We start from the raw sequence: 19,563 nt of genomic DNA on the forward strand, positions 1-19,563 counted from the left end.
TTTCTACCAATTCCTGATGGAACCATCTGGATCCTTCACATCGAGAAACTATAAAATCCTTTTTTCTTCTTGGTACTCAAGATTTATTATATCCACCAGCAAAAACACAAGTCTAATTGTGTATATCTTGTATTTGGTGATGGGCAAATGGGTGATAATTCTAGGTTTGTTGATACAATCGACGCTATTTTATATTATCACATTGTTGTCACTTTATATTTGACAGCTATCCCGAAGGAGAAAAGTTTGTTGTGCGTGTGAAAGCTTGTTTGTATCACATTCATCCATCTTCTCCTCATGCGTCTTTGGAACAGCCCAAATATTAAGTAATGTCTTGAAATCTCCCAGCGAAACCGGCTTGCAATTAGACACAGCCGTAAAACCAGATCTGTCTAGGAGGACTGATATTATCAATCATGTTGCTGCGCATCTTTGCTAATTGTATTTACAGTCGATGAAAAAGAAAATAAAGCGCTTACAAAAGACGTTAGGGCCTGGAAGTATATGAAAACATACTTATAGCCTTCTAGACAGAAAGACTTTTATCCGTGTTGCTGTAAATACAGCCTCTGGCAAAAGATGTTCAATAAATAGTCTGATTTGCAAACAGAGAAGATTATTTATTGAGCTCCATGTCACTCTGGCAATTATTCCTGGCTGCCTGTCAGCGCATGAGCTTTATTATGTAACGCTTGAATCTGCTCCTCTTCATGACACATACCCCAAAGATGGAAAAATTAAGTCACTGCACTCTAGAGATCCCTATGAACTATGTCAAGTATCAACTACTATTAGGTTTGCTAGGGTTAGTTCTGACTATTAAACAGAACGTATGATACTGAAACCTGCACTAAAAGATTCAGGCACGAATTATCACCATTCAGATGAGTAGGAAAAGCCAGCCATTTGAGAGTGGAAACGGGAGCAGGCTTCCAGGCTAGAGAGGTACATTATTTGGAACCTGTTTCACTAAACTGTGCCTGTTCATCACTGACCACGTTCACACGCACAACATATTCTGGTTTTTGCCCTCGTTCCAAGAAAGAAAGCGTTCCTTCCTGTTTACATGCAGCAGGATGTTTTCGAAGTTCAACCACGAGAAAAAGTTGGCGTTGTAATATCTGCGCATATCCAAAAGCTTTTTGATATCCAAGCCTTTTACGATGTTTAACAGCAGCTGTGCGATCTTTTGTATTATGCATGACTCTTTTACTCCAGCTTCGCAAGCCGTTGGCTAACTGCTTTTAACACAGTGCACTGGGCTAACTCTAAACAAGCAATGACGCAGTGTGTTGCAAACTGCACTTAAAAATCCCTCTTGAGACCTTACTTGGAATTCACTCGATCAAACTATTACAAATGAAGGCCTCAAACCTAAATAATGTTGACATGTTCAGTATGTCATACTTGGAAAATTTCGCAAAAATGTACTAATTTGGAGTTTCCACGTGGGATATGCTTTTTGCATGACCCGTATCAAATTTGGAGTCTTGTCGCATTTGGAATAGTGTTGGTATATTATTGTGCGTGTGAATCTACTGAATCTGATGGTCTCACTAAGCTTTCACAAAACATAACACTAATGCTGATGGACAACAAGGTTGCAGGTTGGAGCCTATCCCAGCTGTCTTTGGACGAGAGGCATATATGGTGATGGTTAAACTGGACGGCAAACAGCCATTGCCACTCACCTGCAGCCAGTTCAGAACCACCAATTAACACCAAACATGCACGTCCCTGGAATGTGGGAGGAAGCCCGGGGAGAAACCACGCAGTCACAGGGTGAACATCCAACCTCTGCACGGAGAGGACCCAGCTGGCCGACAGGTTCGTACTCAGAACCTTCTTCCTGTGAGGCGACACAGGAACCACCACTTTGCTGCCCAAAGTTAACCAACAGCAACGTTACAAAAAAACTTCTTAGTATTTATAAACATTTATAAACCATTTTCAAAGAGTTCTCAAGTCTCTGCAGATGCTTTCCAGTCACTTGGTGTTATAGAACAGTAAAAGTGCCTGATAAATAATGAGTATCTGGAGTACATTAGGTTTGTAAATTCATTACATTAGGTTCCTGTAAATTCTAGTGACTTGTGGTGGTTTCATAGTCATAAAAGGCAAAGAAACGCTTCTCGGACTTGGAACCTTAGCTCTGTTTGAGCACACCTGTACTCCATATGTCATGTGAGTTCACAATTTACTGTATTATTATTACTGCCATGTCTATACATGATGGCACAACATCGGAAACTCATCAAAGAGTGAGCGCACGGCCACGGTGCCAGAAACATGTCAGCTCTTTGGAGCCAGAGCTGCATCCAGATGACGAGTCACATACAGCTGCATCCAAGGCAATCTCCCATATGCACATTTTTTGGATCAGAAAGTTCTCCTGGTATGCGTATATGATTCATGTGGGCCAATTAAAAACAGACGAAAGATTGCCTCAATTCTTTGTAGGTCAGATAAGGTAAGGTTCATCAAGAACATTGTATTAGTCAACACATCTTCGTGAATGCAATCCTTTATTTCAAGCAAACCCATTTCATTAAGACATTGTTTGTGCACCAAATGACAAACAACTAGCAGATAAAACAAGGTTAACTCAACATAAAGATGCTGTACATGTACAGCCTGCATATAGTTTCACTTACGGATGAGCAGACATCTGCCTGTTGGTGATGTGCCACAGCCAAGTCAAGTGAAATTTGAGTCTGTAGCTGGTGATATCTGCAGCCTTTTAAATGACTTAATAAGTCACTGATACATCAGTGAGGACTACAGCATGGAAAATCTCAAGCCAAATGGAAAAGCAACAGGATACTGCAGCAGATGGTTTCTCAATTCTCAGACAATGTTGTAAATGTATAAAATGTTTCCCGCTGTGGTTAGCTAGATGATCGACCTTCGGTGGTGCTCTTAACCTCACACAACAGAGGCTGACACACTTATGAAAACTCCACAAGGATTTAATCTTTAAAGTTGTATGTCTTTAAAGTTTTCTATTTCCCAGCCCACTTCCAGCATTATAAACGTCTTCGTGCTGCCGTAAATCTACAGATCTGAGGACGTTTCACTGATGCTACATTTTGTCCCGACAAAAAAGTGGAATGGCGGTTTCTTCTGTCTTTGTTAGCTTGTCCTTTAGGCCAGTAGGGGGCACCCAAGGTCCGACAAACTTTAAACTACAGCAGTGGCATTGTGGAAAATTTTCAGTTCCCTAAGGGGCTCCCTCCACCTGAAAACAACTCTGCACACTCAGTCCTGTTATATGTTGCGTGCATGATGCTTTATACTTCAAAATAAAAAGACGTTAGTTCTCAGAGACCGAAAAAGGAAAAAAGAGGAAGATCAGGAAAGAAAGCAAGACACTGGTAAGTGAAGAAGAAAATGACGATTAATAGCTCGTCTAGCTTTATCTAGTCACCAGTTGACTTAAGTTAACTATGAGTCTGGAAGAATATTAATAAGCTACGCCTCTAGAATCGCATTTGGCTGCAAAACATCATTGACATCATTGAGTGAAAAAATACAAAAGCCGCGTAGAATTACATAAAAATTGAGCAGCCTGCGGTGTTTTGTCATGTCAGGCATTCAGTAATGTAGCCTGTCAGCTCAGCGTACTTTAATCAGAGATTTGCATATTGACTTGACTGGAATGTTATCAAGTGGAAAAGCTGTGGACGGTATCAACAACAGAGTACAGATGTGAACAAGCTTTTGCAGCAAGGTACAGGCTCTTAGGCCTGTCATGCATATTTTGTTACGCACAGCTGTGCATCAGTTGGTTTTGCTGTGCACAAACATGAAGCAAAGTGTTCTGCCTTTGATTAGCAGACCAGTTATTATTCGACTTGATGCAAATGGCAGTGTGTGAGGACATCATCGTGTTTTCAGGGCCTGAGAATTATTTTGAATGTGAAATTACAGATGCACCAAAAGAAAAAAGAACACTTTGCATGTTGCAAGAGCTCATGTTTGAACCTTGGCAACTGCTCAGGTTTGTACCCATTTTAGTCGATCCAGCAAGTCATAAACTGTACTGAAGAATTTTTCACATGAACCAAATAACACAGGAGCTGGGTCTAACCCAAACGTCTGCAGACAAGAGCTCTCATAATATCCCTGGGGATCAGTAACTCATCCGGTTATACTACAGACACCAGCTTAAGGAAGATTTACACGTTTGTTTTTTTAACCAATTACATGTAACAAAGCATTCATTTAGGTCCATTTAATTGAATAAAATTGAAATTGCTGAAACAATTAACCCCTTATAGGGCACTCATTCAACCCTAGAGTTTTACTGTAGGGGATAAGAAGAAATTTTAACTTTTGTGACATTTTTCAAAATGCAAAATCAAGGTCAATGAAGTTACCATATGTAGTTCCTTAAACTTGAATAAAAATGTAAACATTTATTTCAGCCCATTAGATCATAAGTGCTGATTCAGGCACTCATTCAGTCGATGCGCACATTATCACATTGGTGATGCCTAATACAGCGGCTACACTCAGCGTTCATGAGAGAGGTGGACCTTGCAGACCACATTTGGTCTGAGAACGCTGCCTTGATCTTCTCTGATTGGCTGGATGAAAACCACATGGGTACGCAATTTAAAACGTGTGTGGAAGTTACCAAATAAAAGGTTAAATGCATTATTGTTCTCTTTTATATATATATACTTACTTATAAACTTACATCACACACACGCACGCATACACACATACTGTATATATAAATATTTCTTGATAAATGGACCAAGACAGTTGTTTTTTTATGTTTGACAGTGTCCTCTTGAGCTCCCTCTTAAAACCTGAAGGACATGGCTTAGATCATTTTACTGTCAAACCTAATCACCTTTTACTAAGAAGTACAGGCTGCAGACATAATATTTAGATTTGACCTCTTAGAACGTCTCCTAGGAAGTAACACTGAAAAACTTCGTCGGGACACGGGCACATTCATCTCAACAAAATGCACTTTATTGGATGATGTTTGAAAAACAAAAAAATAAAAAAGAGAATACCTGCATTTAGCTACATCAATCCAGATGATACAAGCATAGATAAAAAATTTACATGAAACCTTAAATGACTTAAAAGCCAAAGAAATAAAAAAAAAAACAACAGTTAAAGTCAGAAAACACATCATTTATTTTCCAATCGTTGTCATGCTGACATTTATTAATCTTCCCAAACAGCTTGTAAAAACCTCATTTTAACCTTCACCTCTAGTAAAAGCATTAAGTAGTTCAGAGCTGAAATGTTTTTTTTATAACCTAATGGATTTAGATGATTTTATTACTGCCCTGACTTGATGCGTCTTACAAGTCATGCCAAAATGTTCATTTGAACTGTTTACATACTGTATACTGAACCTATATACATTCAAAGCACCATTAAATTGTTTATGAGAATAGCTTTCTAAAGTCAGTAGGGAATCACTGACATTTCAGGCGTATCCCCTGCATCAAAACACCAGTTTCAACCTCGGTGTTCTCCGTGCCTTTTCAAGGGAGGTATTCTCATGCGTCCATGATCAGTCCCTTCCTCTCCTCCTGTTGCCAGCTGGAGAAAAACACACAGAACAATAAATACATGACAGTCATGGCGAATAGATTATTCTCTAAATTATATGTTTTTATTTTGAAGCTTGGCATCTGTGCTCATCGCTCCCAGCATGGAAACACCAAGCTCAGCAAAGCGAGACGGTGGGACTGATGAGTGACAACCGTCCTGCGGGAGCGTATTGACTCACAACATACAGGTGGAGGTTGAAATGTAGCATTGGCACTAGGTTTAAGCAGAGATGTGCTTTGTGGTGGCAAGCATGGCAGCAGTGAGTGAGGAGCGCACAGCTGGCATGAAGGAACTGGTTCACTTTTTGGGGAAATACACTCATACGCCTTCTTGCCAAGGTTAAGATGAGAAGACTGATAGGATCCCTGTGTCTGCCTGGGGAACATGATGCTACATCCAGCAGCCGTTGGCTTGACTTAGCACAAAGTCTGGAAACAGAGGGAAAAAAGGCAACCCTGGCTCGGTCCAAAAGCAACAAAAACTGACGGCAGCTCCAAAGTTGTTTGTTTAATCTGTACAAAATCAGAAGCGTAAGAACGACACATTGTGGTTTTACGGAGGGTTACGCGCAAGATCTTGGCTAGACTCACAGTGAGCTCTTGTCACCGCAGCCAGTGAAGATTCAGGATGTAATTGTGCCTGGCCAAGAAATACTCCAGTAAACAAGCATTTGTTTGCGATTACAAACAAGATACTAGTTAGTGCGCCAGTTTTGCTATCTTCAGACATAACCAGGTTGTTTCTCCCTCTTTCTGGTGTTTGTGCTAACCTGGCTAATGCATTTCACTTCATGTTTACCACGCGTGGTATCAATTTGCTCAACCAACTAACAGCAAGTAAGCAAGCAGTGTGGGAAGATTACCCTCAGAAATCACACTGGTCCTTTACAGACACCCAGAAGAGTAGGCTATATGAATGCAGCAGCTATCTCAAATAAACCAAGGTTGTGCTGCATCTGTAATAATAAATGCAGCACAGCCTGTTTACTGCAGGATTCGTCTCTTTGTCTGTCATTTATTAATTTTACCTCTCCGGGTAGCACCTCCTATTGGACCACGAACTATAGGCAAACACACAAACAAATCACACACTGTTCATAAATTATTTTCCCCAGCCACCTAGATTTACAAAACGAAACTCACGTTCGGGCTCTTCTGTTTGAAATGTTTCAGTATTCCCCTCAATGATGCCAAATTCTGAGAGGTCAGCTCCTGCTTGAGGAAGAAAATATCCTAAAAGTGAAACCGCTGTACTTTGCAGGTTATATTCAGGTTACTTTACGTGTAATGGACATCAATGATAACATTCACATTGTACCTAAACATGTTTAACAGTTAGTATGTGATGGAATTAACATGTGATGTCTGTTCTACTTTTTTTATTTGTGTTGCAGATTTAAAACCCTAACCCTAACCCTATACTTCTTCTGGGGCTGAGCTTCAAAATCCGTTTCTCGTGAACACTGCAAGCTGTTTCAGACTGAATTTATAATATCTGCCTCTGGAAATTCAACGGGAACTCAAAATCTTGCTTGTTCTGCAAACAAACTATGTTTCCTAAAGCAAAATTTGCATTTTTAATTTGAATACAGAAGATGTTTTGGAAGATTTTTTGGGGTGTAAGTGCTAGTGCAAGTGTTTTTGGCCGGTGCATGGGCTTTGGTAGTTTAACCAGTCTCACCTGAGATGGTGTGGATGAAAGAATGGCTGAAGGGGCCTGAGAACACATCACTCTTCAGCTGCAGAAGCTCACAGTGGCCCACGTGTTACCCTTTATCCTTTTTAAAATGAAATAAACCCTTTATTTGTGTAACTCTGGCATCTGTCTCCACTTTACGTTGTGGCCCTCGAGCCTGGTCTTTACAATTGGCCGACTCTGATAGACAGCCAGTGTTTAATTTTCTTAAGAGAGAAAGCAGGAAGCAGAGCTGCAGAACGGCATTAGCCTAGCAAGAAGGCACAGCTGCCAACAAAAATCGAATCATTCTTCTATGAGGATTTTTAGTGTAGGCTATTTTTGCTGGATGTCCGCCCAGAGGGACCTTGTGTTGGCTTTCCCAATGCACAAAAGTTTTGTCTGTGAAAGTTGTCAGTCATCCAGGTCGGGGTATATGACTAGGTCTCGCATGACTGTGCCTCACCCACAGATGTTCCTATCAGAACCCTAACCCTCAAGAAACCCTACGACCCTACTTTCCTTTAGTTTTACTGTTCTTTGTTGTTTTTGAACAGGGATGTAATCCTGGTATATGCAGGAAGCGCAATAATGGACATGCAAGCAAGACAACTCACAAAACTTTGATGAATCTGTTAATGTAGCAAGCTAGCAGAAATGTATTGCTTCCATTGACCACAATTACTATCAGGATGTCACGGAAACAACAGCATTTATGAGATATTAAGATGATCGGAGAGACGTGGAGCTGCAATAATGCTGACTCAAGGAAAAAGTTTACCTGAGACCACCCTGGTAACCTTGGTGATGGTGGGATCACCTTCTATGACCCTCGTAACCTTGGTGACGGAGGGCTGACCTTCTATGACTCTGGTGACCTTGGTGACGGAGGGCTGACCTTCAATGACCCTGGTAACCTTGGTGATGGAGGGTTGACCTTCAATGACCCTGGTAACCTTGGTGACGGAGGGCTGACCTTCAATGACCCTGGTAACCTTGGTGATGGTGGGCTGACTTTCAATGATCCTGGCTGCAGTGGGGACAGTAATGTTTCACACTGAATTTCCATGGCGGACAATATCGTTATGGATTACGCGCCTTTTTCTCAATTTTGTGCATGCAACTGTTTCATTAAACAAATTAAAATCCAGCAACTTTAGGAATCACATGAGGATGATACTCTGTAATCACCTTTACTCTACATTTTGATGACTTGAGTGGTGAAGAGAGATAAAGCCATTGCACAGATTGAAAAAATTAAGAATTAAAACTATATAAATTATTATATTAAATATATTATATTACTACTACTTACTCAAAAAGGTGAGGGGGATTTCCTGATATCTGAATCCTGAAATAAACTATAAAACAACAACAGCAAAAAAATGTTATAGCAGATTTTTCTTTTTAAAATGGTGTATATAGTGACAGTGTGTTGCTGACATTGTGTTCAATCCTTGCAGCTTTAATTATAAGTCAACTTTTGAGTTATGTCACCTTGATTTGCATGTAACTGATGAGCCTCCTGAATAACGTGAGCAGTTCCTGGCTTCCAACAGGGATATCTGGATGAAAGCGCAGGGCGTTAACCGACACTCAGACGTTTACAACAATTATTAAAACCACACATAATGTGATCTCTTGACAGATTTATAACGGGATGGGAATATTATAACAAGGCCGGCTGGGTGGAATTCGTACCTCCGGGATACAAAACTTGGTTGACGAAGTGAATGACTCCATTTGTGGCCATGGTATCAGATTCGGGGACTTGGAGAGAATTCACCTGCACTGTGTTGTTTGCCTGAAGGAGAGGGGAATAACAATTACAGAAAGCAAAACGTGAACAGACCTGTTTCAAAAGACGAGGAGAGAACTCTGATATAAATTGAATGTGGATGCGTTAGTATTCAAAACACATTTTTTTGGATACCTTTGTACTTAAATATAAGTAAAGGTATAAAGTTTATGGACTTTAGAAGAAACAAGGTCAGTCTTATTGCACTAAATACCTACAAGCATCACTCTGAGATTGCTGCCCTGGAGGGTCTTGAAAAGGTTTGTTACTCCAGGCTCCAAACCATCACCAATGTAGATGCCATTAGTGACGTGATAGAGGAGAAGGGTCCTGAGGGCATTTATGTCACCTGAAATAAAGAACGGCAAACACATGAGCTATTAATTTATTCTGCATTAGATTCATCTGGCGACATACAGTAACGGCCTGAAACACATTCAAAGATAAAGGAAACGTGTTAGACTTACTCTTCAACAAAGACAAATCCCTGTTGCTTAAACCAGCAAAAGCTTTGTCGCTGGGGGCGAACAGAGTGAATGCTCCCTCCTGTCGGAGCAGGTCGGTCAACCCAGCCGCTTCCATCAGAGACAAAAAGATCCTGCAGAAAGGAGAAGAAAACTGTAACTTGGCCGTTATAGAAACCACAGAGAGGGGACATATTGCAGCATCAGCACTTTCTCATTCCCATATGTGCCATGTGGATTTAATGGAAAGACACAGAAAAGATGTGGTTTTGCCGCATTTAAAGACCACAGTCCCTTTTCATTAGCATGTCCCTGCACTTACTTGAACCCTCCATTTTCTGTCAGGATCTCGAACATCGATTGGTCTGCAGGTTTCAACAGAGTCCTCATGAGATGAAGGGCCCCGTTGCTTCCTTCTTTACTGCCTCTTATCAGGCAGGCATTCTCAATGCACATAGCCTGCAGATATAATCCACAAGTCAGAGACAAGCTTTAATGTTATGTCTCAAGGCTGCAAGAAGTGATGACAAAGTTAATACACATAATGTCTGTTTAGTGGCACGCAGCCACTATTTCTGGGCTCAACTTCAGAGGAGAGGACGCACTGTGCGATAGATGAAGACCCGAAGAAATTTTCCTCCGATGGTTTCCAGCCTCTGTCCGTTGTACAGTTCACGCAGGACAAGCTTATTCTTCAAAATGTGGTTCTCCAGGATAATCTTGAGTGAGCTCTGATCAATGGACATAATTTCATCTGCAGAGGGAGCAAGCGGTTAACAGAGCAATGAACATCTGCATTTAATGTATTGACTTTGCATTTATGTTCTTAATGTGTTGGCAACAACAGCAATACTCTGAACACAGGCACATGAGCTATGAGTGACTTTACAGTCTTCATGTAGATGGGCCAACAAATGATATCTAAAGGATTCACTGCAAGGTTCAAAACGCAATCGCTAAGTTATAGATATCCTCTTTGACATGGCTCAGTTAAAGACAAAGATAAAGAAATGCTTTGTGTATTCGTTAAAGTTTCTTTCTAAGTTACTGTGGAAGTATCCCTCCTCACTGAAATGCACTTTCTTGTTATAGAAACAAAACATAACTGCTCCTTTCAGGAAATGTCCTGTGGGAATAGTGGCTCCTGTATATCCGGAGGCTCCATAAATGTACATATGTTTCTCACTTATGAGTATCAGCAGGCAAGAGGAAATACTATTTTCACTCCAGACAGTAAGTACGGACCGGCCAGCATTCCCATTAACCACCTACTGAGTGGAAAACAGAGGGTGAGTGCATGATATAATGAACAGTGTGTGACTTACCAGTGAAGGCAACATTGTGGGGAGCCAGAAAAGTGTACTCAACTCCTGGTCTCATAGCAGCGGCAAGGCCCAGCTCGGACACCATGTCACCAAAGATTGACTGGGAAGTTCCCAACAGTTCTTTTACCTGCTTGGCTTAAAGGGGACAGGAATTCCTGACACTTTTACAACATGAACTACAAAAAATAAACCAGGTATGATGAATAAGGAAGAAAAGAGGAGATCTAACCTGAGTCTGGAATGAGCACTTGGTCAATAAGGTGGATGACTCCATTGGAGGTGACAATGTCCTTCTTCAGCACCATTTTGATGCCGTTAACTGTTAAACTTTCTCCATCACAGCCGATCTCAATGTTGTGGCCCTCCAGGGTTTCATGAGAGCTGCCTGCCATGATGGCCTCAGAGCACTGAACCGAGTTCAGGAGGTGGTAATTCAGAAGAGCTGAAATGAGATGAAGTATATAGGCAGATGTTTATGTAATGCATTGGTAAGTTTATGTTCTTTCTCGTGCTGCACCGCAGATGAGGAAATAAAGCCCAGGAAACCTTTGGATCCCTGAGGTCCCTGAGTGGAAAGACTATGTGAAATGGTTCTGATCTCACATCATATGGCAAGCTATGGGCAAATAAAAATGTTCAGACATGCTGCCAATTTGATGAGCTTTCTCAAAGATGCAGCTGCTTCCTGCTGTTCACTGTGTGTGCAAAAACAAAAAACCCAAAAAACAAACTTGTGTTAAAAACAGTGAAATGTTGTTCTTCCTGTGGTTTTTCAAGAGCTCACAGTTTACTGAACTTTAATTTATGTTTACTATTATAGTTTCTATAATGACTGAGATAGTGACAGGAAAATGTTTGAAATACAAATGAATGATCAACATGTATATTGTAAATCTAAAAATTAAAGAAAGAAAAACACATGTCAAATGACGTGTAACATTGTTTGACACTCCACTCACAAGTTTACACTAGAGTTTGAATTAGAGACGTCTTTGTTATATAAAGCTAAATGTGTGTAAGCCCCAGACCACTTGTGGCTTCATCTGTTTTCAATTAGAAGAAGCCGAACATTTGAAAATGATCACTTTATGGAAGACAAATATACTTCCAGCGCCCACTAAATTTCTTTTCCTATTCTTCAATCTTCAAAATTTACTACAAATATGGTTCACCTACTTTTCAATTAAAAACCTTTTAGCAAAAGCACTTGAAGAATAGCTTCATTTACCTTTAAGGACTCCTTTGTCGCTCTGAAACCTTTCCAGCATATCGCTATCAAGCTTGTCGAAGGCGTCGTTGGTGGGAGCAAAGAGAGTGTAATGTCCTGGCTCACCCAGTTTCTCCGCCAGTCCAGCGGTTTGAACCAGATCCTAGAAGGTGATCGCGCCAGCAGCATTACATTTGCAGCAGTCAACTTCAATACAGTACAGTGGACAGTGGTCGCCCATGAGGTGTTCATACTGTTTGGCCTACCCCCGTTTGTACTTACACTCAGAGTTGTCAAGTCATCGTCAACATCTAGGACGTTTTGGATGGTGTTTCCAACAGCTGTGATGACACGATCAATGACATGCACCACTCCGTTGGTGGCAATCTGGTTGCCATAGATAATCCTGGCACAGTTCACCGTCACCACCTGAACACAGCAGACACTTCAATGCTACAACCCCGACAAGTGTTCTTAGGTCAACTACAAGAGGGACTATGATAACAACACTGAATACTCACCCCATTGGAGTAATGGTTAATAAGGAGACCAAGGTCATTGTACATGGAAGTTACAGTCATTCCGTTCTTTAAGTCTTTGGTTAAGAGGCGTTGGTTGGTCATGTGATAGTGAAGGGCGTTGTACAGTTCAATGTTGACGTTGCTGACCAGTGCGCTCCTCACTGTCTGTTTGGTGAAGAAAATAAGATGTCAAAACCTCACGTTTGGAGAGGCTCCAAAAGCTTTTTGTTTAGTCCTGACTCACCTCATCCAAAAGTTCCCAGGCGTCATTGCTGGGTGCGAAGAAAGTGAAGGATCCCGGTCCCTCGATTTCAGGTCTCAGCTTGGAAACGTCGGCGTAGTTTTGGGTTGTAGTGGCTTTCACTATAGCCAAACTGCCGTAGACGTGGTCGATCGGGGCAACTAGGAGAGAAACAGGCATTATTGGGTATCAGCGCAACAGCGAGAATGAAAGGAAAAGTGTGCAGGACAGTGGTGAGACCAGCAATGCTGTATGGTTTAGAGACAGTGGCTTTGAGGGAAAGACAGGCGGTAGAGCTGGAGGTAGCAGAGCTGAGGACGTGGAGATTTTCTCTGGGCGCGACCAGGATGGATAGGTTCAGGAATGAGTAGATTAGAAGGACAGCTCATGTGAGATGTTTCAGAGTTAGAGAGGTCAGGCTGCAACGGTTTGGGCTTGTTCAGAGGAGGGATAGCAATGCTGAGGTTAGAGCGAAAGGTCTAGGTTAGGGCAGAAGGCCTAGAGGAAGACCAAAGAGGTAGTGAAGGAGGACATGAAGGTAGTTAATGGATGAAGGCTGTGGCGACCCTTGAAGGTAACAGCCATAAGGAAAAGAAGAAGAAGAAGGTATCAGCACAACAACACAAACAAGACAATATGTCTACAATATGCTACGGCTTCACCTTCTAGTTTATTTGGTCTAATTTAAAAAAAATAGCCCACAGTTGGAGGATATAGCCTTTACCTAACATTTATACACTGACTACATTGTTGCACAGGTTATACCTGCAGGGCAGCCGCGCATGTTGTCCATCTTCATGTACCCTGGACAGCACTCATACAGCACCATCCTGCAGGGAAAAAAACATACAGGTCACAAATCTTGCGCATCCTTTCCTGAAATTCCGTTTGCAAGAACCTTTTTAAATTTTCTTCTGGTTGCTATGTTTCCAGCTGAATCATCATTCTCGGATGTCTGGCGTTTTCACTGTTTCCAGATGTTACTCATTATCTCGTGCGTTACCTAAACAGACCATGTGATCCAGTAGCCAAGGCCAAAATCTAATAGAAATGGTGCCTTGAGGCTTGAGCCACCATTACAGTAGTAGATTTATATTACCAAGACCTCCGCTTTGAAGCCGAACAATTAGCGGTGACTCTATTTGGCTAAGAGTTTGGCCTCGAAATGGCTGTAATTATAATTGAGTTTAAGGAAATTCTGGTTAACATGGGAAACATTGGTTTTGATGTCCTGTATGGAAACAGTTGTCACAAGAGTTTTTACTATAATTTTTTTTCAGACCATTATTGAGAAGGGTCACTATGGTTTATGTTTAGATATGTTTTTTTGTTAGTTTTTTTTTTTTTTTTTTTGCAGTCGGAGAAATTTGTGAGTGTCTCCTTTTCCCCATAGTGCCCGATACCATAGCCTGAGGAGAACAGTAAAATTCAAAGAGCAGCTGCGAGATATAAAGATGACTTGCGTCAGCGCGTTTGAGCATGTTGGAACTACAGCACTGTCTCCGGCTCTGGGAAAACTAGACACTTGGAGAAGTGCATTTCACCTCAAATAACTTGAAACAATAAAAGACCCAAGAGACATAAAGAACACCCCAGATGTGGCTGTTAAGGGTAAACAATACCATATGCGTCCAGAGTTGGCTGTGGAGTTCATTAGGGTAGATTACACAATTTTTATTGCAAGGAAACTCTAACCACAAAAAAAGCTTACTTTTTTCCCCCCCATTTTGAGTTCAACATGATTAAAATAATCATGACAGACTTTAAGAACTCAAACTTTGTGTTTTACAAACTGATTATGTGCAAATGTTACGGCATAATAATCAGGATTGCATCCTGTTTTGCAGACACTGATTGTGCACAACAGACAAATCTGATCAAGGAGAATGGATGCTGAAGTGTTCAGGCTGGGCTGTACCTCTTTTCTTCTTCCAAAATCTGCATACCAGGAAAGATCCACGTGTGTGCTATTTGCAGTTTAAAATACACAGTCATGCATTTATGCACACAAGATTACCACAGACAAGGACATTCACACGCATATGTATATATATATGTGTGTGAATAGCTAAAGATCTTTAAAAAGTGATGACTAAAAATTAAGACTTAAGACTTCACAAGCAGAGTGTACTTTAATGCAGCACTTTGTTCTTTGCTGTAGCCCCTGCAGATGTTTCCGACAGCATACAGACCAGTGCTTCTGGGTCATGGCTAACTGCACCTCCATAGCCGCCGGCCTGGGATGAGATCACAAGCCTCAATGGGGCAGAGTCAGCAAAAGCCCCATTACACAGCTTTCCAACTCTGAGGGGTTTTATCTGGCACTGGATTCGGAAACTTCTGACTTGTCAGCATCTACACAGAAGTATTGTTCAGCTGGATTCATGACAACTTTGTCATAATATATGCTGTGTTTGATTTTACAGTTCAGTTCAGCATGTCACCAGTCTGGAAGTTTGGTAGCGCGGCGGTCTTTTGGAAACAGACCTTCTCTGGAAGGAGAAATATCCTCTCAGTGGGTGAAGACAAATACTTTGTCTAAATTAAGTTAGACTGAGCAAAGCCAGTCACAAATGGGAAAGGACAATGTAAGCCATGTTGTCTCAGATAAACTTGGGTCATGTGCTGCTGGGGAAACACAAATCTTCGCTAACCCACAGATTGTATCGCATTACCTCCCTCTCTGGCCCCGGTTGATGTACATCAGTGTGACAGACACGTCGTCGGTGTACATGTGTTTTGTAGACACTGTGCTACCGGCCAAATTTACAACAGATTGGCATGATTACTTCCCTCTGAAAAGCATTTTACTGAAGTTAAGACTGAAACTATTATCTGGAAAAACCAACATTTTTGTCATTACTGGGAAGGAACAAATCGGATTTGTGTGGACAAACGTGTTGGGAAAAACAATAACTGTAAATAAATGAGCCTTTAAGACATTTAACTGATATTAAATTTAAACGATAATCAGTTGATTATTGATCAGAGTTTACATAGTTTAGTTTGTTGAGTGAAGTTAAACTAAGGAACAATAAGAATAGCTCTGCTCCCAGTGCAGCTCTGCTTTGAGGAATCTACTTGTAGAAAGTTTAATTTTAACAGTCCTTGCTTTAGTATGTTTAAACCAGTAAAGCAGTTTACTGTGTGAATTCAACTTTTAGCCTTTCGCAGCCTTTTGATTGATTTCATAGTTCCATGTCTCCCACTGCAACAGATACAGATACAGAATTCTTTGGCTGTGTCCAGCATTTTCATTTGCCAAGCTCAGTGCTCAATGTGTATTCATCCCAACTAAGCCTATTTAGAGTGTTAATCATGACTCAGTGAGGCAAACTCTGCGTGAGGGCAAACTCACTGTGTGTGTGTCTGCGCTATATGTACGTATGGGTGAGAGGAAGAGAAAAGAGTAAGAGAGACATAGCCTTGAGGCCTGTTTAAACTAAAAACTGCTGAGCGAGCTGGAACAGTAACAGAAAAAAAAAAATAAAAAAAGAGGATTCCCGGAGTGATTGAGCTGAACACTTTTCCATTCAAGAATACAGTCAACATTTTGCAGCCACATCATATCCTGGAATCGGTGGTTCACCACTGTGGCATCCAACGACAACCAGGCTATCCCATAAACTTAGAGTTTATAGGATGAAATGGAACCGTCCTCTACACAAAGAGTTTAGAGCTGCGTCCATGAATGTGTTTTTCATTTTAAGTGGTTGCTAAGTTCAGATTTAGATAACAGATGTCTATCTCTATGGAAATATCCAAGTTTCCATGAAGACTCCTAAGAAGAATTAGTAGTAGAGGAGGAGGAGGAGGAGGAGGATGCAGACAGTGTAAATCTTTCAGTCACTGAAATTGCTTTTTAACGCCCTTAAAGTGGATAGATTACTTTTCTGTCACCTACTGGAGACACAAAACTGCACTTACGCTTTCTTTCCACAGATGGCCCCTTGGTACCAGTTACGACAAGTACTAAAGTACTTCTTCTTGGTCCCCATGACTTGCTGGAGTGCGCAGACATTGGGTCTAAGGGGAAAAGGGGGACATGTTCAGGTAAGATACAAGTAAATATCTATGAAATATGAGATAACTCACATGTAAATTATGTTGTGAGAAGAAAAGCCCTGTTGGCAAAAGTATCAGACTGTCAAGTATGAATAATTATTTGGCAACAGTCTAATATGAATAATCTACGCCTGCGGTGCATGAAATGTGTTTGATTTGAGTTATAATTTGACAATTCATTAGTTTAAAGATTTTCTGTGTGAAATGCAAAGTAATTCCTTGTCATTTTAAAATACTTAAACAACTGATATTCAGAATACTGAAGATTTTATCAAACAAAGACAAAAAATGCACAGATTTAGATTCATGCATGCACGGTAAAACAACATAAAATCACAAGGTAAAATGATAATATGGACTTAGTAAAATTAAAATATTGAGGAGCTTACCCTTCTTTCCTGGCCCTTATGCGACTGTGGGCAACTATTTTGTCATATGCCGAGGATTCAGCACTGTCAAATGTAGAGAGCACAAAGAGTGCAAAGGCGGCCACAAAAAGGAGCTTCATCCTTGATTCCTCAGCCAGCCCTTCCAGACCCAGAGTAATAGGAGCAGGCTCAGAGCAGGAGTTTATATACCGCAAGGCTCACCCTCCACTCGAAGAGGATGGCAACATTTCTTACATGCATGGACCACCCAGACCTTCTCCAGAGCCACAGCTCTGCACACGAATACTGTACACTGGGTTTCATCTGTTTCTTGTGTAATGAATTATGAACTATGAATCTGTATGTTTGCAAACCCCTTTTAAAATTAAATTATTTGTGCAGGGCTTATTTTGATGAGAAAAAAAAAGTGGGATAATGTTCACATTTTTAATATGCTTTGCAATCTTTCCTCACATGCAGGTTTGAATACACCTGACTACATAGCATTGAAAACAAGTTAAATTATCTGGCTATTTTCTGCATGATTGTTCAACCACATACATACATTCTCAGCGTGCTGCTGGAAAACTGCTGCATGCAACCTGAAGCTGATTGACACATTCATAGATATATAGATATATACTGAGCAGATGGGTTCTAGGAATGCAGAGTACGGCTTATCTTGCCTATAAAAGTGTCATTTGTTTGGGCTTAAAACAAAGACCCATTACATAATGTCTTCTCAGAACAAATGCCAGAGTTTTAATTCTGCGAATTTATCAGAATGCAGTTTGCTCCCCCTAGTGGCAGGAGGAAATGCAAGCAATACGGTTCACACAGTAGGGACATAGAACTGTCCAGTGAACAGTTTTTACATTGTGGTGGAGCTCAATACTAAATACAGTATATAATTATTTGAAATATGACTGTCTTTCTGTTAAGCCAAGAACAGTGCAGCCTAAACTCAACACCCAATGTCAAGACTCAGTTTTTTAGGTTCAGTTTCAGTCAGAAAGCAGAACATGTGTACATTATTTGCTTCTCTTGTTAAATCCATCTGGAAATCTGTCAGAAAGAGTTGTCTCATACTGTCATACCATGTTTTCTCAGCAGATGCACTACAGCTTTTAAAGCCACAAAGCACAAGTGAGGTCGACTCTTAAATGCTGTAACACGAGATTTAACAGGACACAGACATTTTCATTTTCATGTTCAACAAAACGTTCATGTTTTTGCATCTGGATTACAACAGACACACTAAAGCACAGGGAATAATTAGCAGTCAAACAGCTCAGATAGGGTGGCACAGTGGTATGGTGGTTAGCACTGATGTCTCGCAGCAAGAAGGTTTGAATCCGGAGCCACACTTTCTGTGTGGGGTTTGCATGTTCTCCCTGTGTTTGCGTGGTACTCTGGCTTCCTCCCACTATCCAGTTAAGTTAATTGGTGATTCTAAATTGGCCATAGATGTGAGTGTGAATGGTTGTCTGTCTCTCTGTGTTAGCCCTGTGATGGACTGGCGCCCTGTCCAGAGGACAAGCGGTAACAGAAATTACTTACTAAATGAGTGAATGACTGAATGTCTCAGATATACGCAATGTAAAATCCCAGAACTGTTAAAAGTAAGTGATAATAAGCTGCCGTTATGAACATTAACACATGTCAAACATATGAAAGTGGCTCGTTGATATTGCCATTTTATTTATTTTTTTGTAATTTGTAATTTTTCTCTGTAGCAAAATGACAAGAGGCATTCAGATAAACGCTGCATCTCAATTTGCCATGAAAACATTATGCTGTAAGTAAGTCCCAGATGTGCAATTGTTGTTTTTGTTGATGTTGGTAGTCACAGCTACAGCACTGAGTTCAACCACATGTTGTTGCACCTCCTGGCTATATAGCCAGATTTTCTGAATGCAATCAGGATAGTAATGTCCTGCTGGAAAGCTAAGTCAGTTTAAAAAACAAACAAAAAAAAAAGACACAACCCAGGAACCAATGCAGCAAGTGTCTGGGACTGAAAACCTATGCTCTTGATTCAAGGCCTTTGCACAAACCACTTGCACATGAAATCCTCCAAAAACACTGGAAGAACATCAACTTTACTGTCGATTACACACATCGCATTACACAGACAGTGTTCAGATTAAACACTGAACTTTCTTGCATGAAAAGAAAAAGAAAAAAAGATGGCATTGCACTCACTGCAGTGTTAATTAAATGCACCAAGGCTTTTGCATTTCGAACGCTCTCTGTCTGGATCAGTCACTTTCAAAACGTCGCTTTAACACAGAAACACAAACCCTGCACGAGCCAG

General features: G+C 40.8%; 1 protein-coding gene across 2 annotated transcripts; it reads right to left on the reverse strand.

Annotated features, from left to right (window-relative positions):
• Positions 1-4,964: 4,964 nt before the first annotated feature.
• On the reverse strand, positions 4,965-17,432 carry postnb (periostin, osteoblast specific factor b). Of its 2 annotated transcripts, XM_084559287.1 has the most exons (20): positions 17,268-17,432; positions 16,741-16,839; positions 13,579-13,643; positions 12,817-12,974; positions 12,573-12,737; positions 12,334-12,480; positions 12,073-12,214; positions 11,074-11,286; positions 10,845-10,979; positions 10,125-10,273; positions 9,842-9,978; positions 9,523-9,653; positions 9,274-9,404; positions 8,959-9,061; positions 8,755-8,822; positions 8,573-8,618; positions 8,039-8,287; positions 6,726-6,794; positions 6,611-6,643; positions 4,965-5,571 (listed from the first exon to the last, which is right to left on the reverse strand). In XM_084559287.1, exons 1-20 carry the CDS (start codon positions 17,384-17,386, stop codon positions 5,543-5,545), a joined length of 2,388 nt encoding a protein of 795 aa, XP_084415413.1. In that variant the 5' UTR covers positions 17,387-17,432; the 3' UTR covers positions 4,965-5,542. The 2 variants fall into 2 exon arrangements, with proteins under 2 accessions (XP_084415413.1, XP_084415414.1); XM_084559288.1 differs by lacking the exons at positions 6,611-6,643; positions 6,726-6,794.
• Positions 17,433-19,563: the final 2,131 nt, after the last annotated feature.

Source organism: Chelon labrosus, assembly GCF_963514085.1.
Source record: "Chelon labrosus genome assembly, chromosome: 13".
NCBI classification, from domain to species: Eukaryota; Metazoa; Chordata; class Actinopteri; order Mugiliformes; family Mugilidae; genus Chelon; species Chelon labrosus.

What these genes read in the sequence shown, in the direction of transcription:
- postnb (XM_084559287.1), bottom strand. Translation starts at nt 17,386, where the DNA reads ATGAAGCTCCTTTTTGTGGCCGCCTTTGCACTCTTTGTGCTCTCTACA. An exon ending in GGATTTGTCTTTGTTGAAGA is followed by an intron (nt 9,405 to 9,522) that starts GTAAGTCTAACA and finishes TCTTTATTTCAG; the next exon opens with GTGACATAAATGCCCTCAGG. An exon ending in AATCCCCCTCACCTTTTTGA is followed by an intron (nt 8,288 to 8,572) that starts GTAAGTAGTAGT and finishes TCCCCACTGCAG; the next exon opens with CCAGGATCATTGAAAGTCAG.